This window comes from Trachinotus anak, unplaced genomic scaffold (genome assembly GCF_046630095.1).
Source record: "Trachinotus anak isolate AG129_WGS33_773 ecotype Australia unplaced genomic scaffold, CSIRO_AGI_Tana_v1 ptg000013l, whole genome shotgun sequence".
NCBI classification, from domain to species: Eukaryota; Metazoa; Chordata; class Actinopteri; order Carangiformes; family Carangidae; genus Trachinotus; species Trachinotus anak.
The window spans coordinates 9,075,663-9,103,312 of NW_027273864.1; the positions used below are offsets into that span (position 1 = coordinate 9,075,663).

General features: G+C 43.2%; 1 protein-coding gene across 1 annotated transcript in view; it reads right to left on the reverse strand.

Moving 5' to 3' along the window:
• Positions 1-26,765, reverse strand: part of slc25a26 (solute carrier family 25 member 26) — a 55,755-nt gene extending 28,990 nt beyond the window's left edge. The window contains exons 1-5 of the mRNA XM_071493527.1: positions 26,606-26,765; positions 24,969-25,125; positions 23,725-23,843; positions 16,752-16,856; positions 15,536-15,583 (exon numbers count right to left, since the gene is read on the reverse strand). Of these exons, the coding sequence (XP_071349628.1) occupies positions 15,536-15,583; positions 16,752-16,856; positions 23,725-23,843; positions 24,969-25,125; positions 26,606-26,638 (462 nt within the window). The 5' untranslated portion in view covers positions 26,639-26,765. The remainder of the gene's footprint in view (positions 1-15,535; positions 15,584-16,751; positions 16,857-23,724; positions 23,844-24,968; positions 25,126-26,605) is intronic.
• Positions 26,766-27,650: the final 885 nt, after the last annotated feature.

Sequence of the window (27,650 nt, forward strand, 5' to 3'; positions counted from 1 at the left end):
AAAAGAAAGAAAAGAAAGAAGTACCGTGGCTGGCCGGCATTTGTTAAAATCAGCAACACCAGGACAACATCTGGTCAACTCTTTAACCACCGTTCTTAACTCTGAACTGCTGACAAACAGCACTTTGGCTTCAACAATATGCTACCAGATAGAGAGAGATAGAGATAAACTGACTCTACAGCCGTGGACTGTCCGTCCCTGGAGCCAAACATGGACTGAGCTCTGAGCAGAGCCTACCTTTAACTGTGGCAAGTGATTAAACAATGTCTGATGTATCCCTGCCTATGATGATCACACAGCTCCACTTAATTCTCTCGTAATTCTTTAAGTGACACTGAAAAGCATATCACTTTTCACACTTCTGCTTGTTTACACTGCCATCATGCTGATAACTCTTATCTCGGTCGAGAGGCAAGTCTCGTGGAAAAAAAAAAAGAACTTAAACTTTTATTTCCTCCACATGCAAAGCCTCCCACCGTAGTAAAACCTTAACAAATCTCACATTTTATGGTTTCAAAAAAAACCAACAGAGGATTGATGACAGTTTACAGTCATCACAGTGACTGTAAAGCCCGCCCTCCCAGATTTTACCGCTATTTTATTATGAAATCCCAGACACAAATAACACTATTCCGAACACTGCTACTCACACTCTAACTCAAGACAGTCAAGACACTGTGGTGCAATCTTGAACCCAACAACTCACACACTCATTCTGCTCTGTTCCTGCAACCAGATGTGGAGCAAATGAGCAAAAGAGCGAATGATTCATGAGCCAGAGAAGTCTGCTGGATCCTCTGTTAGTACTCGATGCTGACTGACCATTCCAAATCCATTTGGCAACGCCGGGGATTTGGAATTTACCAAATGTACCATTTCAAATGAGACCATGTGTACTCTCTCAAATTCAATTTATACAGAAAATAAAAACCAACAATAGATCCTTTCGAATCTTTAGTCATTATAAGAAATAGTGAGTCATTTAAGAGTTTAGGTTAAGATTAGAGCAGCAAATTTACTGTCCTCTTATTCTTTTGTCCTATTCAGATATTCAGAGCATTTTTCAGCTGCACCACAATCTATTAGTCCCAGCATTTCCTTGCACTCTGATACTTTTAGTAGTAGAACAGTACGCCCTGGAGATCTGAACAATGTTTGCAAAAGCGTCCAACACTGTCTTCTGACAAACAAAAAATGAAATGAGATTTTTGTTTAATTCTTTATGGTAGCAGGAAGGAGAGCTGGCCAAGCTGCGAGTTCAACAGTGTCACACAGGAGAGAGGAGAGAGGAGAGAGGAGAGAGGAGAGGAGAGGAGGAGGAGAGGAGAGAGGAGGAGAGGAGAGGAGAAGAGAGGAGGAGGAGAGGAGAGAGGAGGGAGGAGAGAGGAGAAGAGAGGAGAGGAGAAGAGAGGAGGAGGAGAGGAGAGAGGAGAGAGGAGAGAGGAGAAGAGAGGAGAGGAGAAGAGAGAGGAGAGGAGAGGGGAGGAGGAGAGGAGAGGAGAGGAGAAGAGAGGAGGAGGAGAGAAGAGAGGAGAGAGGAGAAGAGAGGAGAGAGGAGAGGAGAAGAGAAGAGAGAGGAGAGGAGAGGGGAGGAGGACGAGAGGAGAGGAGGAGGAGGAGAGGAGAGGAGAGGAGAGAGGAGGAGAGGAGAGGAGAAGAGAGGAGGAGGAGAGGAGAGAGGAGGGAGGAGAGGAGAAGAGAGGAGGAGGAGAGGAGAGAGGAGGGAGGAGAGAGGAGAAGAGAGGAGAGGAGAAGAGAGGAGGAGGAGAGGAGAGAGGAGAGAGGAGAGAGGAGAAGAGAGGAGAGGAGAAGAGAGAGGAGAGGAGAGGGGAGGAGGAGAGGAGAGGAGAGGAGAAGAGAGGAGGAGGAGAGAAGAGAGGAGAGAGGAGAAGAGAGGAGAGAGGAGAGGAGAAGAGAAGAGAGAGGAGAGGAGAGGGGAGGAGGACGAGAGGAGAGGAGGAGGAGGAGAGGAGAGGAGAGGAGAGGAGAGGAGAGGAGAGGAGAGGAGAGGAGAGGAGAGGAGAGAGGAGGAGGACAGGAGAGGAGTTTTTAAGAGAAAGCAGATGCAAGTCAGATGGTGAAGTGATCAGCAGCCTTATTCAAAGTGAGGAATTGCTATGGGCCATGTGAAGACCAACACACACACACACAGACAAACACACATTAAAAAAAAAATCATATGGACTGGCCAGGTGGAGCAAAGCCCCGAGTCTAAGTCCACATTTATTACCTGCTAATGCAACAGGGCTGCAAGCTGGATTCATTTGCCGAAGTCATACAAGTACGCACAGACACACACACACACACTTCTCACACAAGTATGCAGACACACCCACATTCCTAATGCTGTGTGTCACAAAAGTATGGTGAGGAGCTGACTGTGGTGACACACTGATAACAAACAGACAGAGATCAGATTTTAATATGTTGAAAGTTGATAAAGTCATTAATCATGGCAGAGAGGAGGGTGGTGTTGGACACCTTGACATGTTTCTGTGCCAAGTGTTTAACCTCAGTCTTAGAAAATCGCTGAGTGGGAGGAAGCCAGACCTGTTTGTCTGTCAGCTAAAGGACAGTGTGGATGAATATATGAACACAACATATGCATGCAAAGGCACACGCTAACAAAAACACACAAAAACAATCACAGAATGAGCACAAAAACACAAGCAAATACACACACACACACACAGGCATGCTGCTGGTTAGTGCTATTCTAATGAAGTATGACAGATATGCGATAAGGACGCATGTTGCAATACCCTGAGCTCAGAGTAAACGGTGAGTGGGGGGCAGCAATTATTTCCCTAAAATAACTCCAGCTGGGCTGTTTTTGAACAGAAGTTCGAGCAGGGAGATGAAATAATAAATATTTTAAAGATTTTTTGAATAAAAATTGACCACAATTCACTGTGTTGCTTAGTTGTAAATTAAATCAAACATAATATAAATACATATAATACACAACCCTATCATTATTATGAATATATATTTTGAATGAAAAGACACAAAGACACAAGATTATATTGCAAAAGTTAAGATTTTAATGTAAATAATGTTTTCCTAAAGAATACAAATTTGCTGAATATTGGATGTTATATTATTACTTTTTGAAAACATAATTGAATCAACCTTTATTTTATTACATTGTATTTTGTTTATTATTTACCTAGTTATTTTACTCCTTTAGACTTGTCCTTTTTACTTTATTATTTTTCCATTTCTGACTTGTTTGCACATTCAATTTACAGTGTTCAAAACATTTTTATTTAAGGACTGTTCATTATTTTCCTATTATGGGGCAGCTCTACATGTGTTATGTTATGTTACTAAACACCAGACCCCAAGTCGTGTGTGCACATGTGAACTAATGTCACACCTAGTTACTGCAGTGACGACACAGGCTCTACCCGACAATGACGCTGCAAAACCCCTGACTAAACATAGCAGCACAGGAGGATTTTGTGTGTACAGGCAAGTAAGAGAGAGGCTGTGTGTGTGTGTGTGTGTGTGTGTGTAGCACCTAAGTACACCTCAGGGACAGAGGGGTTCAGGGCCTTTTAAATAAATAAACAAACACATAAATAAAGTGGATCGATAGAAGGAGCCTGATCCGGCACTCTGGGCCTGTGTTTGGCCTCTCACTTCATAAGACAGGCCTGGAGGAGAAAGAGAGGGAGGAGAGACGGGAGGGAGAGGGAAACTGAGAGTACCAGGGAGAGAGAGAGAGCGAGAGAAGGTTGGATTACCTCTCTCATGGTGGTTATATAGTGCCGGTGAGTGGAAGCTAAGGCCTGCTCCCCCTATTACAGAAAACAGACTCCCATATGCTCGTGTCTCAGTTGAGGCACGCACACACACACCTGTCTTTACACTCCCCTGAGGCATACTTCACACAAATCATATGCCTATCCAAACCTAAACCCATAACACATACAAAGCATAACTCCCCTTGTGCTCGGCGCAGTTCCTCAAAACCTAAATTTGTCACAGATTAGGGAGTGTTGGAGGCCACGCAGTCGTCTGCATCCTCCAGCATGAGCATGTGTCCCTTTAAGGCCTATACTGTGTAACTATGAGGAGTGTTCAGCCTTAAGCAACTAGCCATCACTCATCCCAACCGCTCCAACTCCCCGGCGCTGTAGAAACTAGAACGAGTGTGACTGCACTTGCTGAGGAATTCCACCTGACAGTTTTGAATGCCAAGGGCAGCACAGACTCTGTGTGTGTGTGTAGGTGTGTGTGTAGGTGTGTGTGTGTGTGTGTGTGTGTGTGTGTGTGTGTTTAAACAAGCCAAACTAAGGAGAAGTGCGAGCGCCGGCACTTCTCCTGGGAGCCAATCAAATCGCAGCTGGCCCTGGTTCTCATATGCTGCTGCAGGCCGGCAAATGTCGGCACAGGGCAGTAATATTCCTGACAAATTAAGACTTGATCTGAGGTGAGGTGGGGGGGGGGGGCAAAGGAAAAGAGGAGAGGTGGTTGTGGTGGTTGTGGTGGTGATGGTGGTGGTGGTGGTGGTGGTGGTGGGGGGTGGGGGGGGACGACAGTGTGTTGGCAAAGACTCAAGAGAGTAATTCCATCGACATGAGAGAAATGCTTCCCAGAAACTCGGAATAATATTTATGTTGCGCTGGTGATTTTTTCTTCCTCCCACCTGTGTGCAGCTTTGTGCAGCATGTTGCTTCAAAATGAACGCGTGATACAGCAGAACATGCAAAGGGAAAACGCACAAGCTCCCTTATCAACAGACACCCGATGCTTCTCTTCCTCCCCGGCCTTTAATAGAGGGAGCCCAAGTATCGCCCATAGCCTGTGAAGCAGCAACATTCACACGTGATGATAAAATGCAAAAATGCAAAAAACAGAAGCAAAAGGCAAATCTATATGATATGTTATATGTTATCAGTCTGAATGCTAACAGTGGGTATCTGTACACAGGCTGAGGCATAATTCTTCTCCTATTGAGGCTTTTTTTTTTTTTCGACAGTTGGATCTGTCGTAGCCACTGACAGATGACATCAATGGCAGAGTGCATATTTGCCAACGAATGGTGGTGTGGTGTGACACAGGATGCCCACAGGGTCAACCAATTAGCTGCTGACAGGAAGAGAGATGAATGGCTGCCCGAGGATCTGGCTGAGGCTACCTAGTCAGACGTGGGAGACAGGACTGAAAGGAAATGTGTTGGTGCCGAGGGGCAAAGCACGGGAGAGGGTGGTGGTGATTCTGCAGAATTAGCTTAACATTACAGCTGCAAGAATGGCACTTAAATCTCAACAAACTGAAAGGAACAACAAGGGAAACATATGTGAAGCCCTGCAGTAAATCAACAGCGGTGCTTAGCTGCAATGCTAACCTGAAAGACAGAAACTTACACAGCCAGCAGCAAACAAACTAGCCAAAGGTAACTTAGTCAAAATGGAACACGGAGCTCTATCCAACTCAACCAGCCCATGATGGAGGACTAGACTTCACCGTGGCCTGCATGATTTTTATCAGATTCGATTGCAGGTAGCAGCACAAAGGAAATTTTAACATATGTAGCTGCTAGCATTGTCAGCATCGGTCAGCTGCTAAAGTCAATCAACAGTGAGACATAAATTTCTCATTGTATCTAAAACTTCTCAACCACACGAAAAAGGCACCATAGTTCAATTGTTTTGTATTTTAACCAATCATGCAAAGTTGAGGTTGTACATATGTCAGGCAAAGCATGCTAACAGTGCAACAGTGCTAACAACAAGGCCAGTGCAGTGTTAGCAGCGAATACTGGAAGCTATGAGAACAGCTGAACATAGCCATGTTGGCTAAAAGCTGAAAGTTGCGTATGTATTTTAACAGCGCTATATTTGATACATTTGTTAAATAGCAACAGTAATGATGTGATGATGATGATAGTTTCACTTTAAAGGAAAGGTCCAGAATGAGGTTGCTTGCTTTGATATCTCCAGCATGTCACACACATACACATGGCAGAAGTGTACACACACACACACACACACGGACACACAATGTTCTCTGGAAGCGATGCCCACAGCAATAAAGCACAGAGCAAAGTCATTCCAGCAAACCAATCACTGAAATGTTTCTCTCCTTGTTTCCCACTAACACACACACATGTGAACCTGTGTTATCAGCTGGAAATCAGATAAGCACAGCAGCAGCACAGCTGGAAATAACAGAATCTCCATAGTGAGACAAGTGTATACTGGCAGTGACTCAACCAGTTTGAAAACACACAGCTAAATAGATGAATCTGTCAAACAAACAACCATGTATGGACCTGGTCAATTAGTTAATGCATAATGTTGAGCTGCACTGTCATTAGTGCGTATAAAAACACTACAGAGAACTCAACATCTTTTAACTGTCTCACAGTGTTATCCAGCTTGTTAGTGATTATTCGAATAAATAAGAAATAACACAACCCTTGCTCCAATATTTAATATTCAAACAAGAATCTGCAGCCAGGTTAGCAGCTCTGTGAGGCTGCACTTGGGCACTGCCGTGTTTTGAGCTGAATGCTAACATTGGCATGCTAACATGCCCACAATGTTAATGCTAATATGCTGATAAGGTAAGACAATGTACACAATAAGGCACAAAATACAGTTGACGGTGATGGAAACAAGTTTAAATTCTGACTTGATGGCACTAAAGGAATTATGAGGCAGTCACAAATGTCATTCGTCATGAGGGCAATGTGACAGTTTGTACCAAATTTCATTAAAATACATCTACTAGACTGGTATCCCAGTGAGGTCATCAGTGGGATGCTTGTGTAGATGTGGGGCAGAAAATGACCTGAAATGACTGAGAGCTTATGAACAGATCAATATGTTAAATTGTTTTTGTGACTAAAACTACACAAATCATTCATTCATGTATTATTTGTTGAGATATTTCAGTATGGACCAAAGTGGCTGGTCCTTTGCAAGACTGCTCCTTTCTTGTGATAAAGACCTTCTCATTATTGCCACCAAATGTTCATATAAAACGTAAACTCTGTCATGAATACAACATTGTTTGAATGATTATTGTGGCGTATCAAGCACAAATATTAAAGTGGCCCCTTGGCTCACATAAAGTACAGCTTCAGCTTGCCATGAGTGTAGATGAGTGTTGAATTATGGATTGGTTTGAACTCCTAACCTCTGCTGGGGTTGAGTGAGGTAAATGCTCGTGGTGCCGGTGACACTTTATATTTCTTTTTTCCATCTAACATTAAGCAGTGACATCACAGCGTGACCTTTGACATTCAGGTGGTTTGTTCCAGATGCTTTTGGGTCGTAAGCACTGCTGCTTGCGAGATGATGACTGTGGCTGAGGAAACGGGGGCAGGCATATGGTTGGCTGGGTGGGGAGAGGGGGGAGGGAGGGGGTTGTAGGGGGCAGGTGCTTCTTCTCAAGAGCCTCATATGACTGTCTGGGAAAAAAAGGGCACTTATGCAACCTCACAGAAAACCTCACAAACTCCAACAGCAGTAATCATAATGCAACTGAAAAATCCAATTCGGTGTCTCGGAGTCTAAAATGATTTACATTCCAAAAGCCGCCTGAATTCACAAGAGACAAGAGGTTTTGGAAAGGAGGACAGAAAAAGAGAGGGAGAAGGATGTGCATTGTTGCTTCTCATGAAAGTGTAGTGGTGCTGTAAAAAAGAGTGAGGCTAACCTCTAATTACTGGGTGCCTCCCCATGTCTGGCTATTGCACAGCACTGATTTATCCTCCTTCCACTCCCTTAACTCTCACTCTCTCCTGTCAGTCCATGCATTTAATGTGAAAATAAGACGTTACTGTGCATCTGACTGAAGGGTTAACTCATGCAAAGATTTCCGTCAGTGGCTTTATAATGGGTTTTTACAGTAATTATGCAGTTAGGGTATTATGTCACTTTAATGTCTACTAAACTCAAGTGGAGCAGGTGTCCAATTCGAAAAAAATAAATAAAAAAGTATTGCTGTCAGGGGAATAATGTATCACTCTCAATCTTGTGTACTGGCTTCACATTCCAACATACAGGAGCATAGTCTTGACACTTATTTCCTTCCACATGACATCCAAACCACTGCTGTCCCTTTTCTCTCCATTCCAGGCCTACTCCCCCCTTCCGTTAAACACACTCTCACCCCCTCCCTCCCCCCTCCACCCTCCACCCTCAGTCCCTTGCCAGGCCGACGGGGTTGCGTGCTATTAGAAACACATGTGGAGCACCAAAGTTTTTCTGCTTGGGTTGAGACAAACATGCATAAAGTTGTGGGAAGCAAACATAACCCGAGTCCCAGAGATACACACACCACCAACATGGCCACCGTGGTCATGTACACAGTACTCATACACACACAAAGACACACAGACACACACACACACAACAAGAAAGACACACATATAGCATAGGGTAGAGGCATAAAAACAACTATATCTGTCAAAAACATCTGTCTTCTTCCTGGAAAAATGTCTGCCAGTAGATATTGGTCATAAAACGCAGAATTTCACTGAAAATCCCTGCATTACAAAATACATCCTCACGATGATGGATTTTTGAGCGGATTGAAAAGCTCGATGGGGACAAACGCACTTAAGTGTGTGATCCATAGGTCTTAGTGGCACAGACTTCCAATGCATCATCCTCAACAATAAACCCTGCACTGTCCCGCAGCCAAATCTGCACTGAGCAGGAAGCACATGTGGGGGGTCAGACAGACTGGCAGCGCACTCCTTCAGCTTGCAGACTGTAGAACTCATCAATATGACCATATGTTGATCTAAGAAAGGTAACTGAGGTTTAGTCAGATTTGCACCACAAGTCTCTTGCCAATGTGCACCCCAGTGGGAATGGATGTATGAGGGGGATGCAGTGCTGTAGATGCATGGACCAGCACGGACGTATGATGAGGCACAGAGAAAGAAAAATGTGAAGACACAATTGTATTCACACAGCTACACTAATGGGAATGACAGGTGCAGCCAAACACTGTGAACAGAAGCCCATCCATCCGTTATCCAGAGTGACGGTGGGAGTAAAGCATTAGTCCCTGGAGTGATGTGCGTGGTAAAGTGATAGAGATCCTCCAGTGACAAAGAGGAATCCTTCTCTGCAGCTTAAGAAGGCCATCACTCTTTAAACAAATGTCAGCTCGACCTATGTCGAACTCAAACAGGGACAGCATTCAAAACTCATATTCCATAATTCAGGCAGGAAGACAGGAGATTCATAAAAGACATGAATATTGTTACAACTCACAATGTAAACAGACACATCAGGCAACAGCCTGCCTGTAGCTGGCTAACCTGTTGGCAGCCTTTGAATCCATGTGAAAGACTTTTAAACATTTCTACCAAAGTGTCTTAGGTTGAGTAGTAGATTCATCTTATCAATTATTATTATTGGCAGGTCTTATCAATTGACTCATGGCCCAGGTGTATTAAGGGCTCATGCATAGCAGCATGGTGAGACTACTTTTGTTGAGCTGCTGCACCTGTTTGCTTTCTTAATTCTCTTGTTGAGAACTGCTAAGCCCACTACCTCCAGATTGCGTTACCTTGGACCAACCATAACAAACAAAACTTGAACAATGTTTTCAACATAAGCCATTTTGATTGGCTGCTTGATGGGGATCTGTCTGAGCTAGCCACTAAAGGTAAGGCACAAGGTACGCCCCAAACAAGCCCCTGCCATTCACCTTTCTACTTCTTTCCCTCAGCAATCAGGATTTTCTTTCACATGGAGAACTTCAATTGCACAATGACCACAGTAGAGACACAAAGCAGAGAGAATTACTTGTTCTTTTAACAATGGCTCATAGTAAGCACTGTTGCCCACACCAAAAAAAAGTTTCTGTCATTCATAGTGTTTGTTGCATGTTCTCTTCTTTCCTCTACTCATGCTGAGATAAAAATCCAGCTTCTCTTTCACGGGCTACAGCTGACAGTTACTTTCATTCTCGATTCGGCTGCCAATTCCTGCCTCAATGAATTGTTAAGCCTATGAAATGACAGGCAAAGTCTTCAAATTGTCTTGTTTTGTCTGACCAACAGTCCAAATCCCAACAGATATTACCTTACAATGTTATAAAACAGAGAAAATCAGCAAATACTCACAACTGAGAAGCTATAAATAGGAATTCTTGGGCAGTTTTGCTTGAAATTGCTTCAACAATAAATTACCAAATTACTAAAATAGTTGCAGACTAATTGCTTCAACTCTACACAGAAATAAGCAATAGATGGAAGATGACTCACCACAGATGCAGACATCTTTAATGGTGAGGGTTTTGCCAACTTTCAAAAGTAGAGGTATCCACAGAGCAAGAATGTTTTAAGAAGGCATGTGTCTAATAGCGTATGGACCATTATTTACTGTGTTAAGAGTTCTTCACTAAATTTCTTGGACAAACTGGGAAGCGACTGATTAAATTGTCTGCTACAACACAGCCTAAACAAGCCCCAGTTCAAACAGGATCTCAAACAGTAAATGCTTTAAGATCACACACCAACTTTAAGGGGATAGTTCGACACTTTGCTAAGTACTCTGGTTGGTTTTCTTGTGGGGAGCTAGAGGAGACAACTGATACTACTCTCATGTGTGTATCATAAATATAAAGCCATCAACAACAAGGCACAAAGACTGGAAACAGTAACCAGCAACTTTAAAACTCTCTAATTAATACTTTGTATCTTGTTTGTTTAATTCATACAAAAACCAAAGTGTAAAAATGTCAACTTGGTGCTTTACAGGAGGTTATGTGCCAGACTACTTCTTGACCAGGACCAGCTGCCAGGCAACCTGCAGAGAAAATGACTGGTCCCAGCCAAGAAAAAGTCTGGTACACAGGCCTTTGTAAAACAGCAAATTGTTGTTTTTATACTTCAGTTTTTCTGTAGATCACACAAACAAGATACAACATATTAATTAGTGAGCTGTAGATGTGTTGATAGGTAGATTTTGTTACTTTGGATGGAGCCAGGGTGGCTGTTTACCCAGTTTCTACTCTTTGTGCTAAACTAAGCTTCATATTTAGCGTACAATCATGTGAGTGGTATCAATGTCCTCATCTCATTCTCAGAGACAAAAGCAAATAATGCCATTTCCCAAAAACATCAAACTTTTCATTTAACAGTCTGCTCATGCACATCTGTACGTACAGTTTGTACAGTATGTATGAGCACTCAGCTAATTTAATGCCAGAAGACATAAACAACACTAAGATCACTGACTCTTCTACTATTTCCCAATATCTCTCAGACACACACACACACAGGTCAAGCCCTACCAGGGGTCACATCCACAGAGGTCAACAGGTTTTCTCAGCCTTCTTAGGCTGCTCATTGATCGCAGTGTTAACAGGTAAGGTAACACCAGTAGCTCACATTCTTTAAAACATTCACATCCATTCACCAACAAAAAATCTCATTCTATGACTATGTAAATGCAAACAGCTACAATCTGAAATTGGTTCTTAGAAACAGTCTAAAATCAAATAAGGAAAGGTAAAATATAAGTGAACGTTCATCTCACTGTGAGGTATTATATTTCCTTCTCAACCAACACTTGAATATTTTCCTTGGTTTAATTTTTCCCTTTTCCAGTGCAATCTTGTGACATTTTCCACTTAATTTAATCCAGTCTTGTTAAGATTTTTTTGAGGTGTTGAAGTCATTTAAAGGAGTTGGTTTACCCTCTGGCTTTGACAGACTAATGGCAAAGCTGCTCCAACAGGCTCCAACTCTAAACACAAAGCAGGAGGAACTATCCACCCCCCCACACGTGTCCCACAAATCCTGCCTTTACATATGTAAAGGAAAATAAACACCATTTGCTTCCCCTGCCTTGTCTCTCGTCCTCATTTCTGTTCTGTCTCAGTCATATGAGGGTGTATAAACATGAGCCTCTGTGGATCAGTGCGCAAAGAGACAGGATATGAGAGATTCCCTTCACCTCTCCCTTTTGAACCTGCGTCACAGACGGTGAAAAGTGGCTCCGCTCCAGAAAGTAGCCACAGAGGGGTCAGCTCTGCTCTGCTTCAGGCCTGTTGATACGGTTTCAACCTCCGCAGATGAAGCAGAACCCCTTCACTGCTCTGTGTGGACAATCATAACAGTGTCCACACCACAACAAGTGAGCTGTCAGGACACGGTCATGACTGCACATGAGGTTCACACCGACTTCCACCTTTTAAAACTGAATCCAGTGTGACTGAGGCTGAGCAGGAGGGTTAACAACAAGGGAATCAAACACACTGGAATGAGGTTACACCAGGGTCCTGAGGGGCCAAAGGGCCCTGCAAGGATAAAGAGAGTAAAAGTAAGAGAGTGTGATGGGGTCTGACGTGTGTTTCAACAGTTTGTCGATTAATTGATTAGTTAACCAACAGAATAATAGTCAGCAACTATTTTGACATTCAAATGATCAGCTGCTTTCTTTGGGTTTTAGACTGTTGGTCAAGCAAAAGAAACAGTATATGTCAGCTTCAGCTATGAGAAATTGTGTCGGGTATTTTAATTTTTTACATGACATTTAATGGACTAAATGATTAATTGATTAATCAACAAAACATTCAACAGATTAATCAATAATGAAAATAATGGTTATTTGCAGACTGAGTATCAAAATTATATGAATCATATGCCGTGGCCTTTATAGTTGGAAGTGTAGGAGACGTCATGTTCTGCCACCATCAACATGAAAAAAACCAAATGAGGAAATATCTTTTGGAAGAACGACGCTGAAGCTGCTCTAGAGGCTCGTGGTGGAAATGATCAGTAAAAAACCTTAAAATCAATTCTAAAACCTGTCCTAAATCCTGGAGCTGGAGCAATGTAATTTCACCTGTTGGTAGCAGATTAAACCCAAACAGCAAGTTTTTCCTTAAGGGATCAACTAAGAGGAAAAGAGGAAACAGAGGTGTAGTGGGGAGGAGTCTAGATGGAGAGGTATTTCATACGCCTTGCCGCCATATCCTCCACCTCGGGTTGCCAGGTCCCAGCTGTTGAGGCTGATTCAGAGGCTGGCTTAAGAAAAATATATATATAACGCCAGTAAAGGGAAGAACAGGAACACATTTTTCATCTGAGCGGTGGACTGTTCGCTTAGCTCAATTACCTTCCTTCCTCTCTTCCTGGTCTGTGTGCTTCCCCACTTAAATGTGTGAGGGGATTCAGATAAAGTGGCGTAGGTGAAAGAGCAGAACAGCGCCAGACTTGCGCAGTGTGGCCATATGCTACAGTCAATCAGGTGATGCTCCAGGTGCCTGAGTCAAAACTGTCAGCTTCACTTACACCAATCCCACCACTGTCCTCAAACCACCACAAAAATAAATTGCTATCTAATAACCCATCTCAGGCCCATTACTCAAACTCAAATTGGAGCAGTTAAGATCAAATCTGAGATCAGCTCACAGCACTTTTGATCAGAAAAATAAAGAGCTCGCCATAAAAAAAAAAGCCATCATTTTCAGCACGGTGACTGCAGCTCATAAATGTCATAAAGCTGTACTGGTATGATTGGGGGGGCAGAGCAGAGAGAGGGGGAAACGTACAGTAAAGAGTGGGGAGAGGGGTAAAAAGACAGAAACTTTGCCTCAGTCATCTAAAGCTGTGCTAATCTTAGCATGCCATCTAGTGGTGACAGGTGGTATCAGTCACAGACAGACGCTCAGAGTGTCCTCAGAAATTGAAATTTAGAGATCCTGACAAAATGACAAACATCACTAGATGATGAAATAGAGTTAGAGTCTTGACTCAAAAGACTGCCCTGTGTATTTCCATATCATGCATACAAATCATGAACAGCTTCTAGTGGGAGTTGGAAGTAGTCTACTCTCCCAGAGAGTCCTGAACAAGCTGATGTTAATTAACATGCCTTCGTTTTTCAGTGCAGGATAAAGTCATTTTTCACAGCACAACTTCATCCCCCACAATCTGAATCACACTGATTTCATGCTCTGTTCAGCCGGAACCCAAAAGGTGCTGACTCAGCAGACAACTTGACAGAGTAGACCAAACTAAAGATTAATGTGGTGCAAAAGAAAAGTGAGTCAATGGTCCACATACAGATTTTAAATAAAAAGTTAAGGATACAGTTCAACATAACTATTTCAAACCTGTTCAATGACATGAATGTGGGTTGGTGCTACAGTGCAAACTGGATCCCTAAATGAGTCACACCTCCACTCCACCTTCCAACTCCAGTCCAGCCTCCCCACTGTGGTGCATCCTCTCACATCCTGCACTAATGTGATATCATGCCCACCAGAAATGCCTTCTGAAGGCTGCCTAATGAATATATAGCACAGAGAGGGCCCCAATTAGCGGGCCTGCTAAAGCTGGAGGGGGGGGGGGGACGGACGACTGTGGGGCTGCCACGCCATACCACATAAACAAACTTATCTTGACAGGGTCGCCTCACCAAAGGAGGGAGATGGGCGGATAGCGGAGGAGGCTGAGAGAAAATGAATTACCTTCCTGACACACGTTAAAGCCAATCACTGTGGCGCATCCTTCGCCGCTCCCGCGCCCCAAATCCCTGCCGCCACTGTTGCGTTTCATCTGCCAGTGTTAGTATGCATACAGGCCGCGCGCCAGCCTCCAAATGTATTCATTTATTCAGAGCCCCTCGGAGAAATCACAGTGTCTTGTTGTCCTTTTTCCCTGGCTGTCCAGATGGAATTTGCGTGAATAACATCAGTTTAGTGAGGCAGAAAATAAGTACAGGCTAGCACAGCGGAGGGGACTAGATTACACCCTCTCCCACCTCCCCAAAAACAGGATGGAAAGACAAGTGTCACCTTCATATAGCCTACGCTTTTCTCCCTCTTTGTCTGCCTTTCTCATTTTCTTTACAAGTTCTATTGAAACTTAGCGAGGGGGATGGGGGGCTAAAAGTAAGAGATCTATACACCTTTCACTACAATTATTTTGTGTTATCATGCACTGCAGGTTCAATTAAACAGAAGATCATGAATCAAAGAACTAGAGCGGCTTTCTCATTACACAAAGGTGAGCGGCCATCAAGGGAGAGCAGCCCAATGCTCATTTATCCTTGTTTTGTTTTGCATTTATAACGCAACTAATTGCATTAATTAATCAGATGTACTTCCAATAGGAAGGAGAGCGTCTTGAACAAGAGAGATGAAAGAGTAATTGAGTAAAAAGTAATTGAATGAGATGAAAGTGAGGGGAAAAAAATGTAAATCAATACTTCCAACTTCAATAAAGCCCAAGAGAAATTAAAATGTCTTCAGTCAGAAGAGTGGAAACTCTCAATATTCGTCCGGCCTATCAAAAGAATTCACTACACAGCCTTAAAGGAGTCAAGTAATTGTCTTTAGTATAAACTCTTGAAAATGATTTCAACAGCGTGTGTAAGATGTTCTTCAGGGTTGACTGAAGCTAAACTTCACCACAGACAGGCGTGATCTGGTGCACGCTGTGGTGTTGTCTGCTTTAGAACAGGTGTTATTGATCATTATCACATGTGAATGACAAGCAGGAAGAAGTGAGTGACAGAGGACAAAATATCTGAATTAATCCTACCTCTCTGAGAACTGTACTCCCAAATCCTCTGTACAAGCCTCGAACACCCTGCACAGAGAAACACACACACACACACACACACACACACACACACACACACACACACACACACACACACACACACACACACACACACACACACACACACACACACACACACACACACACACACACACACTTGATTTAACATCATCTGGTTGAATTTGGATAAATAGAAAATGTTTAAGAAAACATTAATATTTCCTGGATTGCACACATAGTATCAAAAATTATTACTTTTTATTTAAGTTGCAAAGTTCCACATTTCACAACCACAAACATGTGAAGTTTGTATAATAGATGTGTGAAAGCAAAATCTAGGGATAAGGAATAATTCCGGTTTATGGACTTTCCTATTGCTTTAGATAATATTTTATACATCATGGTAACTGCTAAAGAGCTGGGTTAGGGTTAAGATGTTGGTACGCTCCAGCCAAACCACCTGTCAGATGGTTAAACAGCATCTGAAACCCTGACATCACACTTGGGGCGGCTGTTTGCTTTATAAAGCAAACAGACAAGTGCAGAACACGGTATATTTCACAGGAGGACTGTGCACCATTATTCCCAAATTGATGCTTTGCAGACCTTCTGAGCTTGGGCTTGAGTAACAGGGATGAACACTTTTGCTTTCACATGTGGTCACATGCTCTTTTTGAGCATACTCCAGCCTCTAGTATTCTATGTTTGGTCGCTGGGTTAGGTTTGTTTGATCAATGTGACTCTTTCTTGCCCGTGCAAATATCATCAACAGGAATGAAGACAAAACCATGAAACTAGAATTACCACATCACAGTTGTATGCCTCCGCAACTCAGACTACTTTCAGTTTACATCCCTGTTTATCCAAAGTCATATAAAATAATAACAATTTGTGTGAACTTTTGTCATACTTGCTGTGTAAAGTCTTGTGTTATGGCTAGTTAAGGGTTTTGTGAGGTCATCATAACCTTGACCTTCGACCACCAAAATCTAATCAGTTCACCCTTGAGTCCAAGTGGACATTCGTGCCAAATTTGAAGAAGTTCCAAGGCGTGACTGAGATATTGTTTCCATGAGAATGGGATGGACGGAAAACCCAAAAGCAATATGCCTCCAGCTCTGGCTGTCGCTGAGTGGATCAGAGTTGCAGTAAACCACGAGTATCCTATACAAAAGTGGCTTCGATTGCTGTGTACCTCCTCTTTGAGTGTAGCCATCAACATGTGGTAGGTGGTGGAGGACGGAGAAGCCTGGGTCCTTTGTTTGACCACCTCTGTGGGGACCCGTATGAGACACGCCACCTACAGGACGGAAAGAGGAGTTAGAACAAACAAACCACATACCTACGATTTCAATCTACAGTCTCGTATTCGCTTTGATGCTGTAATCCTACTGTGCTTAATGTGTGGACCACCTCACAGCCCACTCCACTAGGTGCGCTGTTGCTGTACAGGACACCAGCCTGTGTGTGTCTATGCCATGTGGCAGGTGGCCATGATATGACACGGCCTGAAGAGAGCAATTACACCAAGCTGGCAGGCTAACAAGTGCTTTAGTTAGCGTGTGTGTGGGCCAATTAACGACACCAGTACATACAGCAGACATGACACCTGAGCAGAAGAAAAAAGGTCGTCAGGCTGACTGTGCATCTGCATCCAAACAACATGCACTTCCATCAAACACGCTGATAGATCCGGACACACATGCACACCTCAGTGACCACACTTCCCACTACAAGTTACAACTCATCCACCATATGTCAACAAAAATATGGACTGCCAACAGCTAGTGAAGATAGACATGAATATTTACGCTTCATAACTCCCCCCCCCCCGCCCTAAAGGCAGGCAGGCGGGCACAGCTGCCCACCTGGCGACTTGATTTCCCATTTATCCTGCATCGGAGCGGAAATGCCGGCTAATGGCAAGCAATCTTACAGAGCGATTGGTGAGCCCAGCCGCCCAGCCGCCCAGCCGCCCAGCCGCCCCCAGCCGCCCCCCCCCCCCCGGCTGCGACTCCCCTCCGTCATACAGATGCCAGTCTGCTGGTGCCACCCTCACCACACCAACATGAAGCAGGAAGATGAGGGAGAGGGACAGATAGAGGGAGTGATGGAGGCAATGCAGTAAAGATGACATGCACCCCCTTTTTTCTGTTTTGCTCCTTCTCCATTCAGCTATCCATACTGATTTAGCATTTGGGCCCCAGCAGAAGTTTTAGAGGAGACAGGCCCTGGAGGATAAAGCTCTGCGAGGGGAGAGGAGGCTAAGGCGACAGCTGTTATAGGGCTCATTTCTGTCAGCTGCTCGTCTCCTCTACCAGACACCAAGGACACCTTACGAGCATGAACATGAATATATGTGGAGCACAAAGGAGAGCAGTGCTGGGAGTCAAGTGAAATCACAGACCGGGCCGACTTCACATGTGAATCTAAACGGGCAAAGTTTGTGCTCTTTATCTCTAAAAATCCTACTGACTATCAATTATTATGTTGCAGCTTTGTCTTTACCTCCACTGTGTCACCTCTGCTGCAGGCCAATGCAAGTGCCTCCTCTTCTCTCTACACAGTGAGCAGATAAACCTCATTCTCTGAGAGCCAAAGCAAAAGCTCTGAATGACTGTCTATGGAGACTTCAGTGCTATTCTCATTGGTATTTCAGGTGAGTGTGAGCGCGTACTCGCTGCAACCTCACTGTGGTGCAACAGTACCACCAAGTGGCCAAATGTTCACCTGCAGCGCCTCGCTGTGATAACTAAGCCGGCTGCATCCATCTCAGAGATCCCATTTACCCTCCCTTTGGTCAAGTTACCATTTATAATACATTGTACATCATGTTTTCCCCAAACCAATTCTCCAAAGGAGCAGAATAAGCCAGCTAAACAGAGAGAAAGTGGCTATGACAAGTAATTACTGACGTAATTGGATGGGGGGCCTGGAGTGGAGACGGCCTTTCCTCTCTTGTCACTGCAGAGGGGAAGGCAGAATGAGGCAGAGATTATACCAAATAAATTAGGGACATTGTTTATTTGGGAGTAATTTGCGCGCCAAGGGGTGGGGAGAAGGATGTTGAGTGAATAGAAGATGAAGTGTGCAGCCTCTGAGGCCATTTCAGATCTCAGCAAAGGGAGGAAACACTAGTGATGAATCGTGCCATGATAAAATAGGGCTGGGGCCAAAGAAAGTCTGGATCATGGAGTCATATTGTGTCTGGCGATGTTGAGGTAGCATGCCATCATGCTGGAAAGAACGAAAGGAAGAATACAAGATCTAGGAAGGTGTCCCTCATGAGAAAGCAGTCTTGTTACCTCACGTATAGAGGTGGAAGTCTGTCAGGAAGACAGACATCTGTATCTTCACTTACTTTGCTCGCCCTTTATTCTCAGAGCTTTGGCTTGTAAACTTATGATAAACCCCGTTGGCAGCCTTTTAAATTCCCGCTTCCATTCATCTTTATTTACAAGCTGTTGGATCCATCAAGCGGCGTTAATTAGGAGGCTGTCTGCCTGTGATTGGAGCCTTTCTGTTTCCCTTGGCCTGCTGCTGTTAATCCAAATGACAGAGCGTGTTTTCAATTTCCAGCAATGGCCGCCAAACAACAAGGTAAGAAGCCGGTGCTCAATCACTGGCAAAACAACAGTAAGGAATGGGAAATTAGCAGTGACTCGCAACACATTATCGGCATAGCCAGAGAATCAATCTGCAAATAGAGTCATTGCGTCCCTCTGTCATCCTCTCCTTCGCTCCATCCCTCTTTTAAACACTCATGGCCATCAGGACACAGCGGTTAGTCAATCAGGACTGGAATTACTATTTGGCACCACAGAGAGACAACAGCTAAGAAAAACATACAGGCTGCAACAACTGGTTTTGGGCCTCAATTATTTGGATTTATTTGTCATTTGTCAATTTACTGCATTTACCAGCAAGATGTCAAAGAGGAACTGCTGCAGTCACACATATAAAGAAAGTGCAGAGCAAGCAACTGAGGGAAATGTGCAGATTTCTTAAGACGGTAACTGAGCAGAATGTAACTTTATTTTTCTGTAACTGTAGGCCAGCCAGTCCTAAACCTTAGCCTAAGTTTAACAAGGCCCAAACCAACAGACAAATTAGCTCCAGGTGAAAGGTTCACTTACCTTAACTTAATCTTTTACTTTTACTTACACATCTCTAACGATCATGAGATGTGTTGAGTGCAACAAAAAAAAACTCTGACACCCTGTTTCATCTGTTGTTACACTAACCTATGGTGGAGAAACAGAGCCTTACCATCACAAACATCACATCTGAAAGTAAAGCCTGTGTAGACCATAAAATCTACATCCCTCCCAATGAAAAACGGTGTGTACCACAGTGTGTCTGAGCACCAAATTCCTATGACTTTTCTGGGTTTCTGATCACAAGCCCATTCCTGGAGATGCATCATAGCACCAAGAAAGACTGAAATATGAGATGACAAAGGAAGAAGCAAGGAAGAGAGGGAAGCAAAAAGGTCATGAAGAAAAGGGGAAGAGATGAGGACACTGCGTGTCTCCAACTTTGAAACAACAGCCAATAAATCACAGAGCGTGGCGCTGCTCGAAGGCGATGCATGGATTATTTCTCAGTGCCAAGTTAAGTGGCTGCCAGTTTCTCCCCCTAGAAACTCCTCCCTCGTGCTACCTCCTTCTCTCTGTCCCCCTATCTTGTCATGTCACACTGTATTTTCCAGTACATCCTCCCACAGACGCGTGGTGGTGAAGGGGAGGGGGGTGGGGGGGTTTATAGATGCGAGAGAAGCCCGCCGCCTGGCCTTGACAAATGAGCTTTCAGGGCAGACGTCGAGTGAATGGGAATGAAGATAAATCTGATTTAATGGCTGGATAACAGCCTGCTAGAGCCTGACAGACGCCATCAGCTTACACATTCTTTATGGGAGCATCCCACCATTGCAGTTGCACAAACACCGTGACACTTGTAGCGAGGGGATTTCTCTCATTGTCTTGACCCTTTTGTTATTTCTATCTACAACGTCCAACTGTCCTCCTCTCTGTCTCTGTAGTCCAGCTTCTGTGTACAAGATAAGCCAGGCGATAAGCTGCAATACATTTCTGCTATGTATCTGTGTCTCTTCCCACCACCTGAATTCTATTGAAGGAATATATTCAGATCTGCAACTTTAAATTAATTTTTAAAAGAATGACCCCTGTACTTTATAACCCTCACAAGTATTTCACAAATGGTGATGAAGCGTGTTGTTGTTGTGTAGGCCAAACCATTCCTCCTTCACCCTGAACATCTGTTAGACCAAAGGCTATGAAGATGAAAATGAACTGTGTGTAAGTATTCTCTTCTCTTTCTCTCAATTCCCATCTTATCACTTCATGCAGAATAAATTCTGACCAACGATTCCCTCTGGTACCATCATAATAGACTTTGAATGAAGTCCACATCTAATAAGTTAGTGCCAAGTCGAGCACATCATCCACAGAGGGAGGCTTGGGGATGAGATTAGCAAAGCACTATGTCTCATAAAGCTTCTCTTGTGAATGTTGCAGAGTGGAAACAGTTGGTAAAACACAACTAAATGGACTCCCGGGGAAAAGATCTAGGACTGATGAAAGGGTAGAATTGGGAAGTCAGACAAGGACCAAATAAAGTTGTTTCTTCTTCTTCTTCTTCTTCAAGTTCCTGTGTATCAAAGCCTGCCAGCACCCATCTGCTCCCAGAGAGAGAGGAGAGAGAGAGAGAGAAACAGGAGGAAGAGCCACAGAGAAAGTGTCCTTCAATGGCAGAACAGAACTATAATGCAGAGTGGGAGATCAAACATAACGCTAATGAAAATCTGTTTGAGTCTACAGTCATGTTGGTGTCAATGGGATCTGTGCTTAGAAAATCCGATTTGGACTGAGGTTGGTGAGAGAACGTCACCTGCTAACATGATTACATTCTGTACTAAAATGTAGGCTGAACAATGAATCGAAATATGATCAAAATTGAAATTTTGCAAATGCAAAAATTACCATTCCCACTATAATCCTGACTCATCGCAGTATCTGTCAAAAATAATCACAATATGATGTTTATTTGTTTTGGGTTTTTTTTATTTTGCATATCGTTCAGCTCTAACTAAAAAGACAAAAAGTTAAGTAAATGATAAAGATGCAGCAGGCGAGTATGAGCGGGGACTGAGCTGAACAGATGGAGTCTGATTGTCTTCTCAACTCACAAAGTGTGGAGTGGCCATTTTGAAACGGAGAGATTGTGAGACTGATGTCAATCAGCTGATCACATCAGCAAACAGAACAGAAGGGCTGTTTGTAATTTCAAATCATGTTTATTTCTATTTATCAGAACACATTTCTCAAAAGATTTGGATCTTTAGACTGAACTAATAAACAATTACAAAACGCAGTTCCACAACGTACTACAGAAGACAAAAAAATAAAACACACACACACATAAAGAAGGGCAAAAAAATATGTGGTGAGACAAAGTGAGAGCTGCAACTATCAACTATTACTGGTGTCAATGAATCTGTCGGTTCCTTTGCAATCAGTCTGTAAGATGAATGAGTAAAAATAAAAAAATAAAAAAGTCACAATTTCCCAGAGCTCAAGGTGACATCAGCGTGATGTCTGTACTGTCTGACCAACAGTCCAAAACCAAAAGCTAAAGCTAAACTTTGCCAAAGCCGCAAATCTGCACATTTAAAGACAACAGAACCTGCAAACTCTGTGTTTTTTTTTCTTGACAAGCAACTTAGACAATCAATCATTTATCAACATTGATACAGTTCATTTTCTCTGGATCTGCTAACTGATTAATCACGTGATTGCTACAGCACCAGACCTAACAAATCTATTGCACCTAAGCTTCTCCAGCTGCCACTGCTTCTGTTAGAACCTCAGCACAATAACTTTTAATTAAAAGTCATTAGCAGTGAATGAGGAGACACAGTATCACATGTGGCAGCAGTTGCATCATAGCGCAGGCATTTAGGCCTTGCATACAACTCGGGGCAGCACTAGGGCAGACCTTTCATTGCTAAGCCTGAAGATTACTCTCTTTGAACAAGACGTATCCAGTTGCCAGAATGCAGAGGGATGCCGCCCCTGCTCTGCTCAGCTCCGCTCCGAGGATTTAGGCGTTTGATGTGCTCAAATCCAGAACAGCAGGAAAGGGGTTAAAGGTAGCGGCAACCTCAGCCTCACCTTTCACACTCCTCTGCGCTGTGCCGTAGACAAAAAGTTGAAAGATGTGCGGACTGTTAAGTGTTAAACAGTATCTGCAATAACTGCCCCGCTCATTGCGACAACAAGGGGATATACACCGAGTGCAATGCTTATTGAATTTGTGCTAATCTGAGAGTAACATGGTGTCCCCTGCTCAACGCTGTCACACACCGAGACACAGATCAACTCAAGCACAGTGAAAACCCTCCCGTGTGGGATAATCCTATTTCATAAACATGCAAAACTTGGCTAAATTACATCCATCCAAAAGCAATGAATACTGAAAACCTAGTATTTTGTAGAAAGCTGTGGTGGTATAGCAGGGGGCATCCCTCTTTCCATACCCCTCATCCATTCATGCCAGTGTGAATACCCACGGCCCCCATATGGCTCAGATTCTGTGGTTCACTGCGAGTGATTGGGAGACGATGGGCTGAGGAAATTGCGCCGCTCCTCGTTGCTTTCAAGCCTAAATTCCCCAGACTAAATTGGCAGAGTCTGGGGGCCTGAGCTGGGAAAGTAGATGAGTCAATAGGCAGTAATGAGAGCTTATTTACCCAGCTGGTGGGGGGAAATGCTGGGACAGTCCTGAGGAAGCACCCTTAACTCGCCCAGCTGGACCCTGGGGCCTAGAGCCAAAACCGCACACCCACCCCCACTTCCCCTGCTACCCCCTTGCATAGTGGTCTGTGAAATTTGAAAGGCAATAACGTTCGCACAACGTGGCGCTCATTTGGGAGTTACATTAGTGGGAAAGAAGCAGCGAGGGGAGAGCAAGTGCATGGAAGAGCAATAACAATTGCGCAAGTCAGCTGGCCTTCTAAAGATAGAATGACTGAGATTCAATTAAGCACAAACAACATGACTTAAAAGTGCACTGGCAGAGTGAAACAGGAGAACAAATCCAACTGAGACAAGACAAAAGTTGGGGGAAAGAGGGACAGAAAGACTTACCATTTCACCCAGGGAGGCAGCCAGCATGTGAGTGACAGGTGCCACGTGTGGCGCTGCGAGCGCTCCGCCAGCGCCAAGCAGGGACTTTGTGCATTCGTAGGTGACAAAGAAAGCAGCAGCTGAAACCAAGCAGAACCACATCCATTTAAGGCCCATTAGTCAACCAGCATACAGCAATTAATATCCCTCACTACCACTGACAGGGGAGACACTGAGGTGTGTGTGTGTGTGTGTGTGTGTGTGTGTGTGTGTGCAATTGAGGTAAAAGCTAAGAAAGTGTGTTCCCTGTGGAGAGAGTTAAGTTTTGACTTTCCCTATTCAAATAAATTCATCCTGTAGAAGTGCTGAATTCACGTGGAAACTGCATCAAACTAATTATATTCAGACCAACAGCGCGGCTCCCACATTTCATCTTTCTCTCCGATACTGTAAGCTCAGGCTCAGGCTCTGCTCAGACCTAACATTAGCATGCATCTCGTGTCATCCGACCACAAGTGGACAGCTCTGAGCGCGTCAGTTTACACCTGGTATTAGGATGCATCTCTACGTGTGTCTTGAGTGACTACTTCTGATCTCACTTCCCCGCTCTATATGCAAATAAATACTTATGTGCTTATGTGTTGTAGGTTTTAGCCAGTCTGGTTTTTGACAGACAGGGCCATTGTCAATGTGTTTTTGTGTGTGTGTGTGTGTGTGTGTGTGTGTGTGTGTGTGTGTGTGTGTGTGTGTGTGAGAGTGTGGGGGGACTGCACACAAGTCTACAGTGAAATAAGGTTTTATCAATTTGAAATAGTTAAATATTTTCTGTTCATTATGAAACCATTAAATAATCAGCAGATTTGTGCACACTTTTGATTGTATGGTTTATTGATTCTTAAAAAATATTTCTGTATCTATTTTGGAAATAAATATATATATATATATATATATATATATATATATATATATGATATATGTAATATAATATATAACAAACTATAAAAATGACTTAATGAGGATGCAAGCTGAGAACCTCATAGTACAAAACAAAGCAAAGAAAGAAAACTAATTTTTGCAACAGCAAAAAGAAACTCAATACCCAACTCAAACTATGTGGAGATTATTATCAGAACAGTGACAGGTTGAGTCTCAGTATGGTCCTCCGTTGTTCAGTGTGTACCGCTGAGAGAACGTGCTTCACTAACAACAGTGAACAGTGAACCTTCAGCAGAACATTCATCCAGCTATCAAAATCAGCGTCTTACCATTAGGGAAGGAGCCGACAGCAGCAGATGGGACCCCGGCGTAGATGCCCCTGAAGCCCCCTGCCTTGTAGAAGCCTTGCTGACTCTGCAGCCTGGTCTTAATGGTGTCCAGGGGGAAGAGGGTCAGATCCACACACATCCCAGCACAGCCTCCTGCCTGGGGAGATTTGAATCACTTTGTAAGACACAGACCTGCAATACGCATGCTTTAACACCAGTGATGGAAGAAGTATTCAGATCTTTTATTTAATCCTTTGTTAACTGATTTTGTTGTCCACTTTGGGGCAGCATCAAAAGGGATAAACACAACACTAACATATCATTGTTAATATGTCAAATTACACATCCAACAGACACAGGGCAATATTAAGCATCATTAGGAGTCATGTTCTTGGCCAGCTGACATATACAAGTTCAAAATTTATTCTTCTTTTAGCCTTGTTTTGGTCTCCATGATTTCTACCAACCCCCGAGGAAAATCTTCCCCTGAGGCTGCTAAATGCCCCACTACGCTCTGAACGCTACATTTGTACTCTTATGTCGGGCAGGTAGTATACAGTAAAGTGGGTTTTTTGCTGACAAAAGCTGGCTGTTAGTGCTGGAAGCAAGGCTGATTGGAGTGGTTAAAGAGTGTGCCAACAATATGCATCTGTTAAAGTAAAGTTTTTACTTAAAATATGGGCTGTACAACCAAAACAAAGAGAAAACATGGTCGGCACCTCATGTGATCAGGATGAATAAAACTACTTCAATTTGTTCATGATCATTTGTGCACACAAAATAAAAATTTGTGTGAATCATTTTTTCGGAATTAAAGATTTTAAACATTGACAATGACTTTCATTCATTTGTGCATCGTTTATGTGCATTTGTGCAAGCAGAACAAACATCTGTGCATCATTATGGCTCCAGTTTGGATGTTAATGGGCTACTGAGGTCTAAACTTAAAAAGTTATGTTTCTTTTTTTAAATGTATTTAGTTTATTTACTATTTTATTTTATCTTATTTTTGCGCTTGCTTGCATGTCCTGGTAATATAGGGTGCCCACTTCAAAGAGGTACAAACTGGTGAACATTGTCCTGTACACTGTTTATGAAATTACATTTGAATTTTCAGATGAGTTTGAAAGACAGGCTCATTAAGTTTATATTATCTTTTTATATTCTATGTTCAATAGAATATAAATATAGTGAAAGTAACTTCCTGTGTTGAGGCATTTTATTCTTTGACATTTATTAATTGTACAATTGTCAGAAGTTCCAGGTAAATTTAGACACACTACAAGGCAAAGATGAATGATCCTTTCTATAATATAAAATCGACTCTGCTTATTCACGATGACTGGATAACTACATACAGTTGCTTAACTTGTCTGCAGGAACACACACAGTACGACTTTCTGTCCAGATTATGTTACAGTCTTTCCAAACTCAGGCAGCTTTCTCCCACAGTAGCAGACTGGTGTATTATTATGCAGTTGCTTGTGTAGTTCTGAGCTAAGAAGACTTAAGGATCTCTACGTGGTCTATCCGTGTTCCTGGCTTGTCTGAATATTTAGTTTCCAAACAGGTTAATACTTTAGTGGTTTACATGTACAACACGAACAAAGTCTACAGCCACAAAATGACCCGCTCACCACCAGAGACGCCACGAACTCTCTCCTCTCCATGATCCGCTCTCTGTCAGCGGCGCAGCCCGTGAAACCTGCAGCTGCAGAGCATGTTTCACACCCCGCTGAAATCAAAACATGCCGGTCAAGGACGCCGCCATCTTTGCCTGAGGTACTTCCGCTCTACGTCATGACGCACGCTAGTCAGCTGATGTTTCTTTACTGGCTTTGCCTTGGTGCCAAGGTGCAGTCAATTAGAAGTGTGTATAAGAAAAACCCACTCTGTAGTGTTGTTATTGATTTAAAAATAGTAGAGTTGTGTATACATTAAAAAAAAAAAATACATAGAAATATAATTATAGTAATAACATAAAAATATGTCAGTAAGGTTTTAACCGAATTTGGCCTAAAACAAATTTGCTTTGGGATTTTTTTTCTGTTACCACAAATATGAAATTAAAAAGTATCACTTTATTATGATCATTACTTTATTATTACAAGTAGCACTGTATGTATTCATTCTTGTTAATTAAATAAGAAAATGTGTAAAAGCCTAAAATGTGCTTCTGTGACCAACCTTCACCCGCTAGTGTTGCCTTTACAATAGGGTCTTATATTCTTGCTCTCCCTCATGGTGCCATGGAGTGAGTGTGCTCAGGTGAGTGTGTTCTTTTCCAGTGACACGCCGACTGGGTTATTTATGGGCTGCTATCAGCCAGGCAGCTCTTCCTATTAGGAAAGAGCAGGCGAGGGGCCATCACCTCTTTATTCAGCCTGGACCCAATGATGTCTGGGCTGAGTGCGCCCAGTTTGACGCTCGTTGCCCGTCATCCATCTTGTTGAAGCGGGTCTCACAGGGATCCCATTGGATGTGAGCCCCAGCTGGATCTCAACTGGGCTGCTGTCTCCGCTGTCTCGATCTGTATTAGGCCTGAGGATGGCAATAGCATCACCTACACTCTACTTTTCATGCTTTTATTGTCTTTGTGAAGCACTTCAGAAGGAATGTCTAAGGGTTTCTCTGTTGCTGTGATCTCTTTCAGCCATGTTAACTAGTCATGTTTTACTCACT